The sequence below is a fragment of the Limulus polyphemus genome, unplaced genomic scaffold, assembly GCF_000517525.1.
Source record: "Limulus polyphemus unplaced genomic scaffold, Limulus_polyphemus-2.1.2 Scaffold1943, whole genome shotgun sequence".
NCBI classification, from domain to species: Eukaryota; Metazoa; Arthropoda; class Merostomata; order Xiphosura; family Limulidae; genus Limulus; species Limulus polyphemus.
This window is the reverse complement of record NW_013667553.1, coordinates 207997-222352: the sequence shown is the minus strand read 5'-3', so window position 1 is coordinate 222352 and position 14356 is coordinate 207997. Positions and strand designations below refer to the sequence as shown.

Below are 14356 nucleotides of genomic sequence, written 5' to 3'. Positions count from 1 at the left end.
CACCGTGTCACACTGCTAGAAACACCCAAAAGAGTTCAGGAAGAAAATAGGTATCCAGAAGTTGCCCTGGCCGAGCCAATCTCTTGACATGAACCCCATCGAAAACCTCTGGGCCATACTCGACCAGCAAGTCAAGAAACAACAACAACAAAAAAAAATTTCGAATAGCAATCTACTCCAAGTTTTGAAGCAAGAGTAGGCAAAAATCCCACAATCTAAAATTGATGAGATGATTCTCACGATGCCCCAAAGGATCATCGAACTCCAAGAAGCGAAAGGAAGATCTACTAGATATTAATTAAATTATAAATATATCATTTTATGTAAATATGACTGAAAAATTTCATTTTTTCTGAAAAGATGGTGTCTATTTACTTGTGATCACGCTGTGTATATAAATGTATAATGTTATGAGATCTAAAATATTTTGTCTGAACATTGATGTTTTTGTGTTATAATTTGTGTTTATTTCCTAATTTTTTATGGTGGTTTCAAGATTGTTCAAATCTACCAAACCCGTACAGAGATTAATTACTGAAAATAACAGATTAAATATAGTTTTTTTCTTAAGAAACGTTTGATAACTATCCAGACATCATAAAGATTTCGCTTGTAAAATTTCGAACTTTTCTGATGAAAAAGTATTTTTAATCTTAAAATGAAAATTACTTTACATGATAGATAGGCAACATGTGAAAAGAAAAAAAAGGCATAAGAGAAACATTGCTTTACAAACCTCAAGACTTAATAACAAAGATATTTTGCATATAAAAGCATTGTAATGTTTACTGATAATCTGCCAAATTTCGTTAACATTCGCTTACTAATTTAAAAGTTATAGCATGAAAACTATAAGAAGCACAAAATGGTTACAAGGTCATCACATTGACCGACCCCGTATTGAAAGAGTTAACCTTAAAATGTGGTTCCTTAGCTGCATACAATGAGAACTTAGAAAATGCATTCTTAGAAAGTTCATTCACTATATCCAAAGATACTGAAAAACCAGTTCTAGTTGTGAACATATATCAATAGTCTCTTGTAGCTGGATATTAGTATAAAACATTGAAACTGGCTATCTATGCATTCTCACGAAATTTTAAACACTGTACTGGGGTAAAGAAAAAAAATCATCTTTCTTTAACAGCAAACTTATTAATCATAAACTTGTGAAGGAAATTCACCAACAGAAACCTCACCATTTACAATTTTAAGTGCTAATATTTGAAACCAGTTGTATTGGAGGAATTTCTAGTTTATGAATTTTGTGCAAACCATTCATTATTCAAGCATGAAAACAAATTTATCTAATTTACTTGTGCACACATTTATAACAACAATAAGTATCATTTTAGTTTTGTTTCCAATGTAGACATAGGATCTTTATTCAAATTCAGTGCATACTATAATTTAGTATATATTTAATTTCTTAATACATTATTCTGAACTATTAGCTTAATTCTTTTTTATAATTAATACTTGAAACCATTGGTATGTGGTTGAGGAAATTGAAAACAATTGTATTATTCACAAATATTTTATTTATTGCTAGCATGGTTTCACCAGTAAAGAAATTGTTGGGCACACATGAAATATTTGTGAAACGTACAATTCTCTATGTTTTTTCTAATATTATTTTATTCTCTGGTTTTGTTATAACTAAATCAGTACACTTTCCTAGTTCAGTAAGAGCTTGATATTCTTCTTGAAATGTGTTGTAGGATTTCCTTCCTGAATTATAATTGTAAAAGGAAGACAGTGCCAGCTACTGATATCAGTTCTCACTGTATCAAAGATACTGTGAGAACTGATTTGACATTACTTTAGATGCCTTAACAGAACTTCAGAATAAGGAAATAGTTTTCAAGTTGTAATGATCTGGGGACAAGTTCATGTGCTAATGCTCTATTTTTACCATTTCATTATGTTTGTAAGTAGAAAGATTAAAAATGAACAATATAATTAGGTTTATTTATAAATAAGTTCTCATATTTTGTGTGTGACAGAGTTGGTTTAATTTACGCAATTGAATAATTTTACATTGTGTTCACCCATTGTTACATTTTTCTCAATTATGTAATTTCTTAAAATAAAAATCCATTTTATTAACAAAAATATTTTTACTAACTTTTTAGGCATGACTTCCATAATACTTATTCTATGGAGAAATAATGAGTAATATGGGTCTTTATATGAATAGTTAGAATTAGTGACGTTTATTATTATGCTTTTTGAAATAAAGTTGTATTTTAACATTATGTTAGGGCAAGATAAGATTATTACAAATATACAAGTTTTAAAAATTTCAAAGGCAAAATTGCATCATAATATGTCCAGAAGCATTCTAAAACTAATTATTTGTACAGTGTGTACTTTTTTGTTGAATGATAGCAGAAGTTTCATTTCATAAATCATTTTTGTCTGGAACTCTATTCAAAATATCAATATTTTTGTATTTAGGGTTAACTTTATTAAATACCATTACTGTACTTACTGACTTGTTTTTAGTTCTTTGAAAATACTAAATAATATTGAAAACACATCAAATCTTATTTAAAATTACTTTTAATAAAAATTCACATCAGTATTTCCTTATCTACTGTAGCCAGAGTCTAAACTAAGGTGAAAATCTTAACATTTTGTTTTAAATTCTTGTTCAAGTTAATTGTTATTTACAGCACAGAATTGCTATATAAAACTGGCAAATTACTACTTTTAGGTTGCACTCTTACAACTGTTAGTGCAACTGGTGTACAGATAAATCCAGATATTAAAGAGGCTCATGCCCTCAGAGGATGGTATGATTGTGAAGGACTACATATTCAGACTCGGTCAATTTCAGGAAAACCTGGTGCAGGTGGCATGACAGGCAAGTTAACATATTAATACTATTGTTGTAGTTAGTGTTACTTCTAACTCTCACTCATAACGGTTTTTACATACATGTTGGTAATGGTTATGTTTAACTTGATATTGATGTATTTTGAGCAAATAAATTAGTATGTTGTGATTGAGTACATGTCCGTAATCTTAAACTTTAATGCTGCTGATGTTCCATTTGCTTTTCACATCATTGGTGTTAGTATTGAACTTGGTTGTGTTAGGTGTGTTTGCATATTAATAGTTTTGATGTTTAATTTTTGCTGCTGGTGTAATGTGTTTACATACAGTGTGTGGCATTGTTGCTCATGTTTGATTCTACTAATGTGCCAGTTGTGTGTGTGTATATGTATATGATGTTTGTTTTTAATTCAGCCATGTTACCATTTGTATAACAAATTTTTTAAAATCCATTTATTTCAACTATTAATGGTGAAAAAATATAGTAACATGTTTTGATAGAGTAATTCTTGTTTTTCTGACATACTTGGCTTCAGGTGCTGGAGCAACCTGGAAAACATTTGCTCAAGCAAAGGCAGAAATGCTGGGTGCTGGAGAAAAGCCAGACTATTACACAGCTAAAGCTTCTGTTGTGATGATTCGGAAGGAAAACTGCATGTACAGGGTGAGTAATTAGAAATTTTGTGTTGAAGGAAGCCTATAACTGGTTAGACTTTCTTCATAGTCAAAGTTTAAAATTATTTTTTGAATACTTTCTCTCTGCTACACACTAGTTTTGAATTAAAAAAGCATTTCAGTTGGTTTTAATATTTTAACACCAGATGTCTCAGTATCAAATGTAATCGTAATATAGAATGACTATTTGAACTTGTAAGAGTGTTGATTATGTTGTATTGTAATATGTACATAACTTGTCTTCATTGGATTAACAAGACACAAAAAGTGAAAGCTACATATATTTTGTTCTTTGTTGTGTTCATTAGTCTTATTGACTTATGGTTTTGTTAATGGGCTTTTAACAAACAGTGATGATGCTCTGTTTTTCCATATACACCCCATTGTTTTCTAATGATATACTGAGAGAAATGTGTAATATAAATTATAGCGTGTATGTTTTGTGTTCAAATTGTCCATTTGGTCTGAGAGAGTGGTTTTTCCTTGTTGTCAGTGATGACACTGAAAAAAATTACTTGAGTAACACAATATGGGGGTTTAATGCTGAGCATAAAAAGATATCTGTTTTTTTTATGTCAGGGATCAGGAAGAACCCCCAAAACAAAGTTTAATAGGACTTAAACAGAGATAAGCTATATATTAGAGATGCTATCTTTATAATGTCCATTTCATAATAATAATATGAGGGAATCCTCAATAGCTGTGGCATTTGAAATTCTTTTAGGCAGGATTTGAGTAAATTAATCTATGAGACCTTGGGCATGGTCAAATACAATAATCGAAAGGGTTTGACATCCCAAGTCCAAAACTGTAATTAGAGCTCATATTGGTCAAGAGATGACGGAGCTATGATTTAAAAGTATGTACTTTCTAAGTGTATATATAGATTGTATATTTTGACCACTATATCTTGAGTGGAAATGAACTTTATTAAATGTGAATATGTTTAAAAGACTAACTTATGTTTTTGAACTTGTTTCAAAAGCTATCCATTATAATATACTGAACCCATACTGCCCTTAAGTTAACCTGGTGAAACGTTAGTGTAATTTCACTGCAGAAAGAAGAATGCTTAACATTTATGTGTATGTATATTCAAAACTGCTAAAACTGCAACACAACAAGCAGTATTGGAATTGAGACAGAATGCCATGGTGGGAGTGAAAATGTGAGCCAACTACGTTTTAGAAGGGATCAGGGGCAAACTCATTTTTAAATTGCTTTTATTATTTGCCGTGGCATAGAGGCTCATAGAATTATTAAAAATAAAGACTGAAGAAATGAGCTATGAAAGAATAATCCTTATGATAAAAGCTCAGTCGTCTATCATCACTTCATGCTATATAAATGAGGATTGTCTTAATTTATAGGCTTGTCCAAGAGAAGGGTGCCAGAAAAAGGTAATTGACATGAACAATGGCTTGTACCGATGTGAAAAATGCCAGTGTGAATATCCAAGCTACAAGTGGAGATTGCTGTTACAGGTAAGATAATATTGATAAAGGACAAGGTGGATTGTTATCCAGTCTTCATGTTGTACATCTAAGTTGGATTTTTGTTGTTCTTATTACTAGTCTGAATTAAGATTAAAAATACTTTTCTTCATCTCAAATTTTATTTGCATAATCTCTAAAACCTTCAGTTTTTTTTTTTAGGAAAACTTTATCTTACCTGTTATTTTCTCTACCCTAACTTCATATAAGGTTGATCAATTCGACTGACCTCATAACTACCAAAACCAAATTGAAGTAAATATAAATTACCCCATTTTTCTTTCTAGAATGACTTCAAATTATAACATGAAACTACATTTGTTTCTCCTAAATAGCTTTAAACTCATAACAGTATACATCTATTTATACTTAAATTTTATTGTTTTATTACCCTTTTAACCCTGTCTAATTACTATTCTAGCCATTATAAGTTGTATATCACTTGGCAAACATGCAGTTCATGTTATGCTATTGGATTACATTAAGCGCAAATATACCTCGTGAAATTTTTTATTATATTATTATTACTTATTTCACTAATCTAACCTTAACTAACATAACTTTCGTAATTGTACGTTTTAGTTACTTTTATAATAATAAAGAAAGAATACACATGAAAAACAAGAAAAAAAAATACTTACCTGGGTGTGTTTTTTTTTTCTATTGATGACACTTAACCCTACTTTTTTATACTAATGGTAGCACTACACTAAAGAATTTCTTATTTAATTCAATAATGTACGAAAGTACACAGAAAGTAATGGGCAAAAATCAAACATTCCATAATTATCTTCTTTTTTACTTTCTAACTATGTGACAAGAACCATTAGGAATTCACTTAAGCTTGTCAGTGTGTTTCCTGTGGGAATAAAGTTTGAACTGGGAGAGAAACTGACAGTTTTCTGTACAGAAAACAATATAATATGATATATCATTTGATACCTGAAAACCTTGGCTTTCTATTGGTTATAAATACTATAGTACTGAACATCAGAGAGAACTATTGGCAATTTCTGAAAGAAAGGAATTAACAGGTGGGCGTGGCATGAGGGGTCTAGTCTATTTCATGGCTCTGTAACCACATAAAATTGAATGCTTTGCCCTAGTGATGAAAATATAATAAATATGTTCATTTTTGTACTTCTTGGAGGGGTGGTTACAAATTTTAGAAAAGTGGGGGATGGTTAGAGAACAAATGTTACAATTCTCACACTAGGGGAAATTCTAGTTCTTTTTTTTAATATTGCCTTATAAAAGCAAAAACTTAAAACTTATACACTATTAAAATTTCAATTATTAGCTACATTTTATGCTATATTTATTGGTATATCATGAAAAGAAAGTAGTTTAATTAAATTTTGAATGTAACTCACTAAAGCCTCGTGATATGTGCAGAGAAAGATGTCCATGAAGAGAGAGGTTTAAACCACTATTATTTCTAATTAAGAAAATAAAATTTGTTTTTCCTAGAGATGCATTTTTGGAATTAATACAGTACAGTCTGTTTTAATCAGCTATTATTATGATTTAAATAAAAAGAATCTTCCAAGTGATAAGAAAATAAGTTAACGGTAGACTTATTTAACTCCTTTTCCCCCAAAACTTCATTTTGAACATAGTTTTTCATGTAGCTTTCTGTAAGGATAAGATGTGCAAGTATATTTATTCCTCCTGTAAATTTGCAGTTCAATATAGCAGATTTCTCAGAAAACCAGTGGGTGACTTGCTTTCAAGAAGGTGCTGAAACTATTTTGAAATCAACTGCTAATGACATGGGGCATCTCAAAGAAACTGTAAGTGATCATTAAAGTCTTAATATTATATTACCTACTCTTTTGTGTTGTTGTTCGTTGAATTTTGCTCAAAGCTACCTGGGGCTATCTTTGTGCCCCTCTTCTGTTGCTGGTCTTAATCATATTTTTTTCTAACTACGAACAGAATAATAGTTCACAGGTCTAGTTCATACATGAAGAAAGCAGTCCACAAGTAGAACAGAAAATATTTAATCATTAGTATACTTTTACCCATTCACGTTTTCTTGTGTATTGATGTCTAATATATGCATCATGTAACTGAATGTAATTTTATATTTTCCTGATAATCAGTTATTTCAAAATTTTGTTATTTAACAACCATCACAATTTTTGGAGATCATTTTAAGTTCTTAGTCATTAAATGACTAAGTTTCTAAACCACTGATATGCAGAATGTAATTTTAAATTGATTAACATTCTAAATTCATGTTTACAGTATTAATCCAGTAAACGTTGAAGGTGGCCGGGAGTATAAAGAAACTATCTCTGCTTGTAGCACTTTTTATAATAATTTGCATGATTAGAAATCTTAGTTCAATCAAATTTGATTTTTCAGAAAAAAGTTTTTAAGATCAAAATTGACCCATTAAAGAAAGAATGAATTTCTTTATGATCTTAAATTTGAATTAAGAATGAAGTTGATTTAGGCTATGTAATACAGACAAAGGGATATTTTCTTTGCAGTGAAAAAAAAAATCAGCTTATGTCACTAAAATCACATTTTATATTAAATGAACTTTCATCTACAAAGTTTCATCAGAATTGGTTCAGTCAGCTCTTCACAACAACAATCAGTGGGAGTATAAAGTTTTGTCATGACATAAAGAACTTATGAAACTAACTTGATTATGAACAAAAGACAGGATTATCTAATTATATTGTATACAATGGAATATCACAATTTTAAAATTTTAGCTTGTACTTGTGTTAACCTGAAAATGCTGGTTATTCAGCTCGCTTATAATACTTTGGATGTCTTTATTTTCATTTTGAATACCGTGTAGAGCATAAAAAAGTATTGAAATTAATATTTGTAGATAAAACATATAAAAATAAGCAGAAGGGTAACTGTGTGTGTGGAAACATCTTTTTAGTTAAGTGACCATCAGGGTGTTTGGCAGAAATGTCAACCAATAAGATTTTAATCTCATTATATAACTGCCTTTCTTATTCAATAATGAATGTTAAAAAATCTCTTTTATCAATAAAAAACTAAATTATGATAAAACTGGTAGCCAGGCAAACAGGACACCCTTATACTAGTAGCCCAAAAGCTTCTGTACATTCACTTGAAATGTCTTAAAAAATAATTCTTATATACACATTTCTTGCCAGATGGTGATGTATATAGCAAAACTACTAAACAAATACACGGGATCTTACTTAGCACTTCATGTATGTTTAAATGTTTCTTTGTAAATCACATGAAAGGCTGATTTCTCTTTTGAGGATACAGAGAATTGAAACTGTAACCTTTAATGTTTCAGAATGAGGACCAGTTTTCAGCAACTATTGATGATGCTAATTTCAGTACTTACATCTTCAGGCTAAGGACAAAGATGGAGTTGTACAATGTAAGTGTCTAGAACATAAACTAACTTTTTTTTTCCCCTTAAGTAATATCGATGTGGAATTCAAACTAGGGATAAAAATTGTGAGAGCAAGATTACTTCACTGTTTTAGCATAAAGTGAGATTTTATCTTGTTATTCTATTAGGAGGAAAGTCGTCTGAAGACAGTTGTTGTGTCGGTTGCACCTATAAATCCTACGGAATATGGAAAGAAACTTCTGACCGATATTCACCAGATGGAAAGTGTCTTGTGAAGGGAAAGTAACACGTTTTCTGAAAAAAATTGTTAATGTGATTACGAGATTATTATTTTGAAATGAAAAACATTTTTCTTTTCAAGTTCTTAGTGTTGCATTTCCAGGTTCCAAAAGCATATTCGATGGAATTCGATACAATGCTTCCAAATACTGTAAACTTAAGTTTTATTTCTACTAGTACATTAGTTTCAAACCAAGCTTTGTACAAATAAAAGAATTAAACCAAAAATTTATTAGCGTGACTGGTTTCCTAAATCTTCTATAAAGTCATCATCAATCTGAAAAAAAAAATTTGACTTGATATTAGAACTAAATGAAAGTTTGCTACAGTTAGTGCCACTTTAGACTGGAATAAGGACACTGATATCTACTTGTTGGAAATAAAATTAAATTATATGAATTTTGAGACATAAAATATGCTTATCTTATATTTTATTTCTTTATTGCTAATTAGAAAGTTCCATAGTGTGTGGGTCTATCCATCTATCATCAATATATTTCCATTGATACTTCTTTCTACCAATTGCACTAATCACCTTTAGTCTATAAATCATAAAAAGAACTGCAAACTATGACAAAGACTATCCTTTCAACACCTGGCTTTTGCCTATCGTATTTACTAAACCTAACAACCTGCTGTAGCTTTTAAGTCTCCAATAAAAGTCTTTCAGGGGTGAAAACTAAAATTCCCTACACCATTTTATTAACTACACAAATAGTTTATAATATGCTTTATCAAATCATATTTAAACATTGCATGTAGTTATTTTAATAATTGTTCAGGACCTTCGTAAAAGGTTGGAAAAGAAAATGCTGTAGTGATAAAATCACACAAAAAAGAATTATATTCTCAAGGGATGATAGGTTTATATATATTTGCTACAAAAATACTAAAATAATAAATTCTTACACACTTTTTTTAAAGCTTATAGCAGAAAAACTATTACAAAAAAAAAAAGGTTAAATATCTACATATGGATGACCAAACAAACTGTGTAAGGAAAACTTTTTGTATTGGCTTTAATGCAATAGCAATGTTAATGAAAATTTAAGCTTCTAAATATCTGTAATATGCATTTGGAATTATAAACTACGTTAAAAGTAAAGTTAAATTTTGAATATAATACTGGAAAAAAAACTTGATATTAATGAGCAACAATAGGATAGGGGGTAGATTGTAATTACAATTGTTGCTAAACTACATTATTTTGTTGTTTATCTCACAAAAGAGGATAACAATACCTAAGACTATCATTTTATCTGAATGATTCCTAAAAAAATAACTTCAAACTGAACACAATAGAAAATCTAGAGAGGTGTGTTGTGAAAGCATGTTGTAATAACTGGTACCAACCTCTGGCCACTTTTCAGTAATGATGTCAAAAAGGTCATCCTTTACATCTCCTTGAATCACAAGTTCATCTTCACCAGTTACGGAAGAGCCACAGGAAAACTTGTGGGCAAAAAATTTGGCAGCATCTTTCAGATCAATATCTGAAAAAAATATAAAAATAACTATAAACAATTTGTTCATTTTGAAGTTGTATAATTATGGTGTTATGAAATAATTAACAGACAAGTGAAAACAAGCATAAAATGTCTTAGTTACATATTATTTCTACCAAATGTGGTACGATGTAGAAGACCTTACCATTTTGTAGTTTAAATTTTCTCGGCATTCAAAACTACATCTGATAAATAAAAAAAAACAAACTTAAATTATAGATTTTCATCAGTAGTACTGAAGTCTGTATACAACGGTAATAAGTTATGCAATCTGTTTAAAACTTTGTGTTTATTATATAATATCTTATGCACATTCTACTTTTGTAATAATGCTTTAGTGTTTGTTGTATAAGTGCACTGGTAAAAGAATTTTACTTGCCAAATGTTTTTAGCCCTGAAACTACAGTAACTGATTTCTTCTTTCCACGAGGAGCACGTGATAAACAAATTCGCTTTTCTTTTTCAGTTTTCTTCTTTGTTTTCACCATACCTTTACCTCCTCGTTTTTGTCTCTTTTTTTCCTCTTCACCTGCTCCTTGCTGATCTACAAGCCAAGTTAATTGTAGGTATTATATATATCTAGATTGTTTATTACTCTTGTATCAGTAAAATCTCAAAAATCCTATTTTATCATCAGTGATTAATTAATACAAAATTATCAATTACCAGATATTTCTTGTTATTATACTGGACAAGTAAATTGCCAGAAAGCTCAAAAGTGATCATTTTTTTCATTCAGATTATTGATATTGCAGATATAGATTACTGACATCCATTCATTCACAAGTTCTAACTATATATTTCAAAACATGGAGAGACTAACCACTTGTTTTTTTTCTGGGGGGGGGGGGTCTTGATTATTTTGGTGCTTATTTTTGTACCAATTTATCAAGACCTCAAACATCTTACCTTTTTATCATCAAATGAGCATCATGAACTAAGATATTCTGTTATATTTATACATTCAGTAATCCACACTACTTCTTGAAACATGTACTACATACTGATTATTGGATTTTGTTTTTGTTATTCTCTATTTGAAATGAAGAATAAAGGAAAATACTGGTTTCTTGAAAGTTATTAATACTTAATGAGAATATGGTATTAATGAGCAATTTTTCTTTAATCAGTATTTTAATTTCTTATGTACCATGATTTCAACAAAATTCAGAGAAGTAATGAGAACCAGAAGTCAGTAATTTGTAGTGGAAAGATGCAAGAAACTGTCATAAGTTCCTGAAGTATTTATAAAATATATAATTTACCATGATTTCAATAATGCTTAGACTCAGCTACATAATTCACGTGCTTAGAGGAATCAAGGTAGACTCTGGCTTATGGTATCATTTAGCATTTCAGATGCTGACCTTAACAGTCATTGCTTTCAATCAACAACTCTGATTTGCTAGCAAGCATAAACTGTAAAAATTGAACTTTTCAATAAATTTCAATCAGGAGTATTGTCATTCATAATTTTTGAATCAGGCTATAGAATATTGTTCTGTTTTTTTCAAGGTATCTGTGAACAAGGGTAAGTCAGGTAATTTGAAAAGAGGTTAAGAAAGACATAGAAAATTATGCCTTCCCTTTCTCTTGGAACCTGCACTGGCACGTAACAATGCTGCTCAATTATGTCAATTATTGGTACATTTTAACACAATTTTGATAATTAACTAATTCATTATATTTGATAATATGTTACATCACATATTTTATAAATTAAAATGCAACATTTTTTTGGTCTCCTATCAAATTTCACTGCTTTGTTTGAAGATCTCATCCTGAAGTACCTAGTTTGAAATTTTTATTCCTCTTTATGTTCATATTACAAATTAAGGTACTGTTAATTAGGTAGAATTATGACTAAATGTCCAAATATCACTGTGTCTCATGCCCACTCTTGTTTCTTTTAACAGGCTTGCAGTTTTACTCCCTTGTCCTTATTTTCAAGGTACATGAACTGAGCCCTACTCAATGGCTGGCTAGTCCTTCCCTATTGCATCATGTTAAAAGAAAAAGAATATTCCTCAGTGAAGTCGCATCAGCAAACAACAAAATATACTTTTTAACTTTTACCAAAATATACAAATGACAAACAGAAGGAAGTGAAAACATGTAAAGAAATATTTTATTTAAAAGTAAAAGTGTGAAATTGTATAACTTGTAAAATGTGAATCAGAAGAAAATTTTGGCCCAGATCTACATGACTTAGACTTTTTAACCTAACCAAATTTCTGATCAGCAAATAACATTTTTTGATGGCAGACACCAGGCATATTATAATTTTGATTGACAAGTCTATTAAACAGCAACATCGGGAAAAAAAACTTTTTGAAAAATACCAAAAGTTTGGTATTGTATATTTCGTTTGTTCCAATTTGTTTCCTACTTTATCTATAAAACTTGTAAATCATGGCATTTCTGACTGGAAAAATTGTTCACAAATTTTGAAAAAGCATAAAACATCAGAAGCATTTACTTGCTCTGTTGAAATTGATGAATTTTGAAAAATGGCTTTTAAACACTAAAGTGATTGATAACCAGATACAATTGGAGTAACATGCTTGAAAGTTAGCACGGTATAAAATGACCTTGAGGCAGTGTTTTAATAGTCTTTTGTAAAGGAAAGTTCTTAGACTTGATCTATCTTATGGATAAATTTGATCCACTGACTGATACACAAACAACTTATGAGTGGAAAAAGCCAATAGTCATAAGCACAATTCAAAACAAGAAAAACTGGTTGATGGCTCACAAAACAATGGATAAAATTTTGGCTATTATTAAGTAAGAATGAATACAACTGCTAATATCAGCCATTAAATGCAGTTTTCAGTAACAAAATTAATTGTTGAAAGTGAAGGACTTCATGTTGAGTTTGGCAGACATTTCACTACCTTTTTGCCTGTTGTAAAGAACCGAAAGTTGATTAATGATTGCAGCAGGAAGGCTATGGTAATAGTAGTAATGTGAAGAGCTTGAATCAGGTGTTCAAGCAAAATGTGTTTTTTTCATGCTTTGTGCTTACCATAGCTTGAATCTACTGCTTAACAATGCTGCTGTTAATTCATGTTTTAATCTTTACTTCTACCCAATAGTAAGATACCTACAAAAATCACATGAAAGGCTTGACAGAGAAACTTACCAGAACCACGATGGGAACATAGAGTTCACAATATTGTAAAGCTTTTCCTTACTGAAGCATTAAAATCTATGATACATGCTTGTTGATGTTTCAGAAAATTGAATGATTCAAAAGCAAAAGCCTATAATAAAGCATTTTCTTTTCCCAGAAAAATCAAATATTTTAATTTTCTTGTTAAGTTGGTGATTCAGTATGAAATTCTACATGGTTACAAAATACTTAAAATTTAATTCAAGCAAGCAAATCATCTTTGAAGTTATAAAGGAAAACTGGTTTATAGTATTCAAAGAGTATGAAATAATCTTGATTCATTTTGAGCAATAAATGTTAACTTAAATAAGTAGTTACTGATCTAACTTTAGGTGCTAATGGTAACTAATTTCAGAGTTTAAAACGAGTAACTAAACTGTTAGAAACTAGAATTCAAATACAAAAGTAAAATGTTATTAAATTTTGTACACATTATTTATTATTCTTTTAGTTCAAAATTCCACTTCTCAAGCATGATGACTATTAATTGTACGGTAATTATAAACTTTCTACAATACAAACTAATTTTCCACCTGAAAGTACATTGCATTGAAAATTAATAAAGTTTAACATAATGAACTTAAGATTTTGAAATAATAACTAGCAACTAAATAAACTATGACTATATAAAACTAATGTTTAAGTTTATTTTATGATAATGTGATTCATAATTGTTTTAAATATCTCACCAAAACTATTTGTTTTTCAAAGTAGTATTTACCAACATTACAATGAAATTGAATAGAGTTGTTTAAACATTTGTTTAACAACAAGTAAATGCTTGGAATGGTCTATTCTTTCATTGGGCGTGTCTGTGAGCCAGACTAGTTTTGGAGAATTCCACTCCTCATCAGTGACCCTGGACACTACCACCAATGAAACTTCAGACCAAACCAAGCCTTTATAGTAGTGAGGTATTGAAAATTGAAATGGTATATTTAAGTGTTTTACACTCACAAAAAGGAAACCTATCATTCTATAGGTATTTGGAGTTCTTCAAATACCTATAGAATGATAGGTTTCT

At 29.9% G+C, this 14356-nt stretch overlaps 2 protein-coding genes across 2 annotated transcripts in view; one reads left to right on the top strand and one right to left on the bottom strand.

Moving 5' to 3' along the window:
• Window positions 1–8880, top strand: part of LOC106465440 (replication protein A 70 kDa DNA-binding subunit-like) — a 12567-nt gene extending 3687 nt beyond the window's left edge. Inside the window, exons 2-7 of the mRNA XM_013925670.2 lie at window positions 2720–2869; window positions 3378–3505; window positions 4887–5000; window positions 6695–6802; window positions 8311–8397; window positions 8541–8880. Of these exons, the coding sequence (XP_013781124.2) occupies window positions 2720–2869; window positions 3378–3505; window positions 4887–5000; window positions 6695–6802; window positions 8311–8397; window positions 8541–8648 (695 nt within the window). The 3' untranslated portion in view covers window positions 8649–8880. The remainder of the gene's footprint in view (window positions 1–2719; window positions 2870–3377; window positions 3506–4886; window positions 5001–6694; window positions 6803–8310; window positions 8398–8540) is intronic.
• LOC106465439 (density-regulated protein homolog) overlaps window positions 8800–14356 on the bottom strand; it is an 11018-nt gene continuing 5461 nt past the window's right edge. Inside the window, exons 4-6 of the mRNA XM_022393334.1 lie at window positions 10537–10711; window positions 10006–10145; window positions 8800–8929 (exon numbers count right to left, since the gene is read on the bottom strand). Of these exons, the coding sequence (XP_022249042.1) occupies window positions 8885–8929; window positions 10006–10145; window positions 10537–10711 (360 nt within the window). The 3' untranslated portion in view covers window positions 8800–8884. The remainder of the gene's footprint in view (window positions 8930–10005; window positions 10146–10536; window positions 10712–14356) is intronic.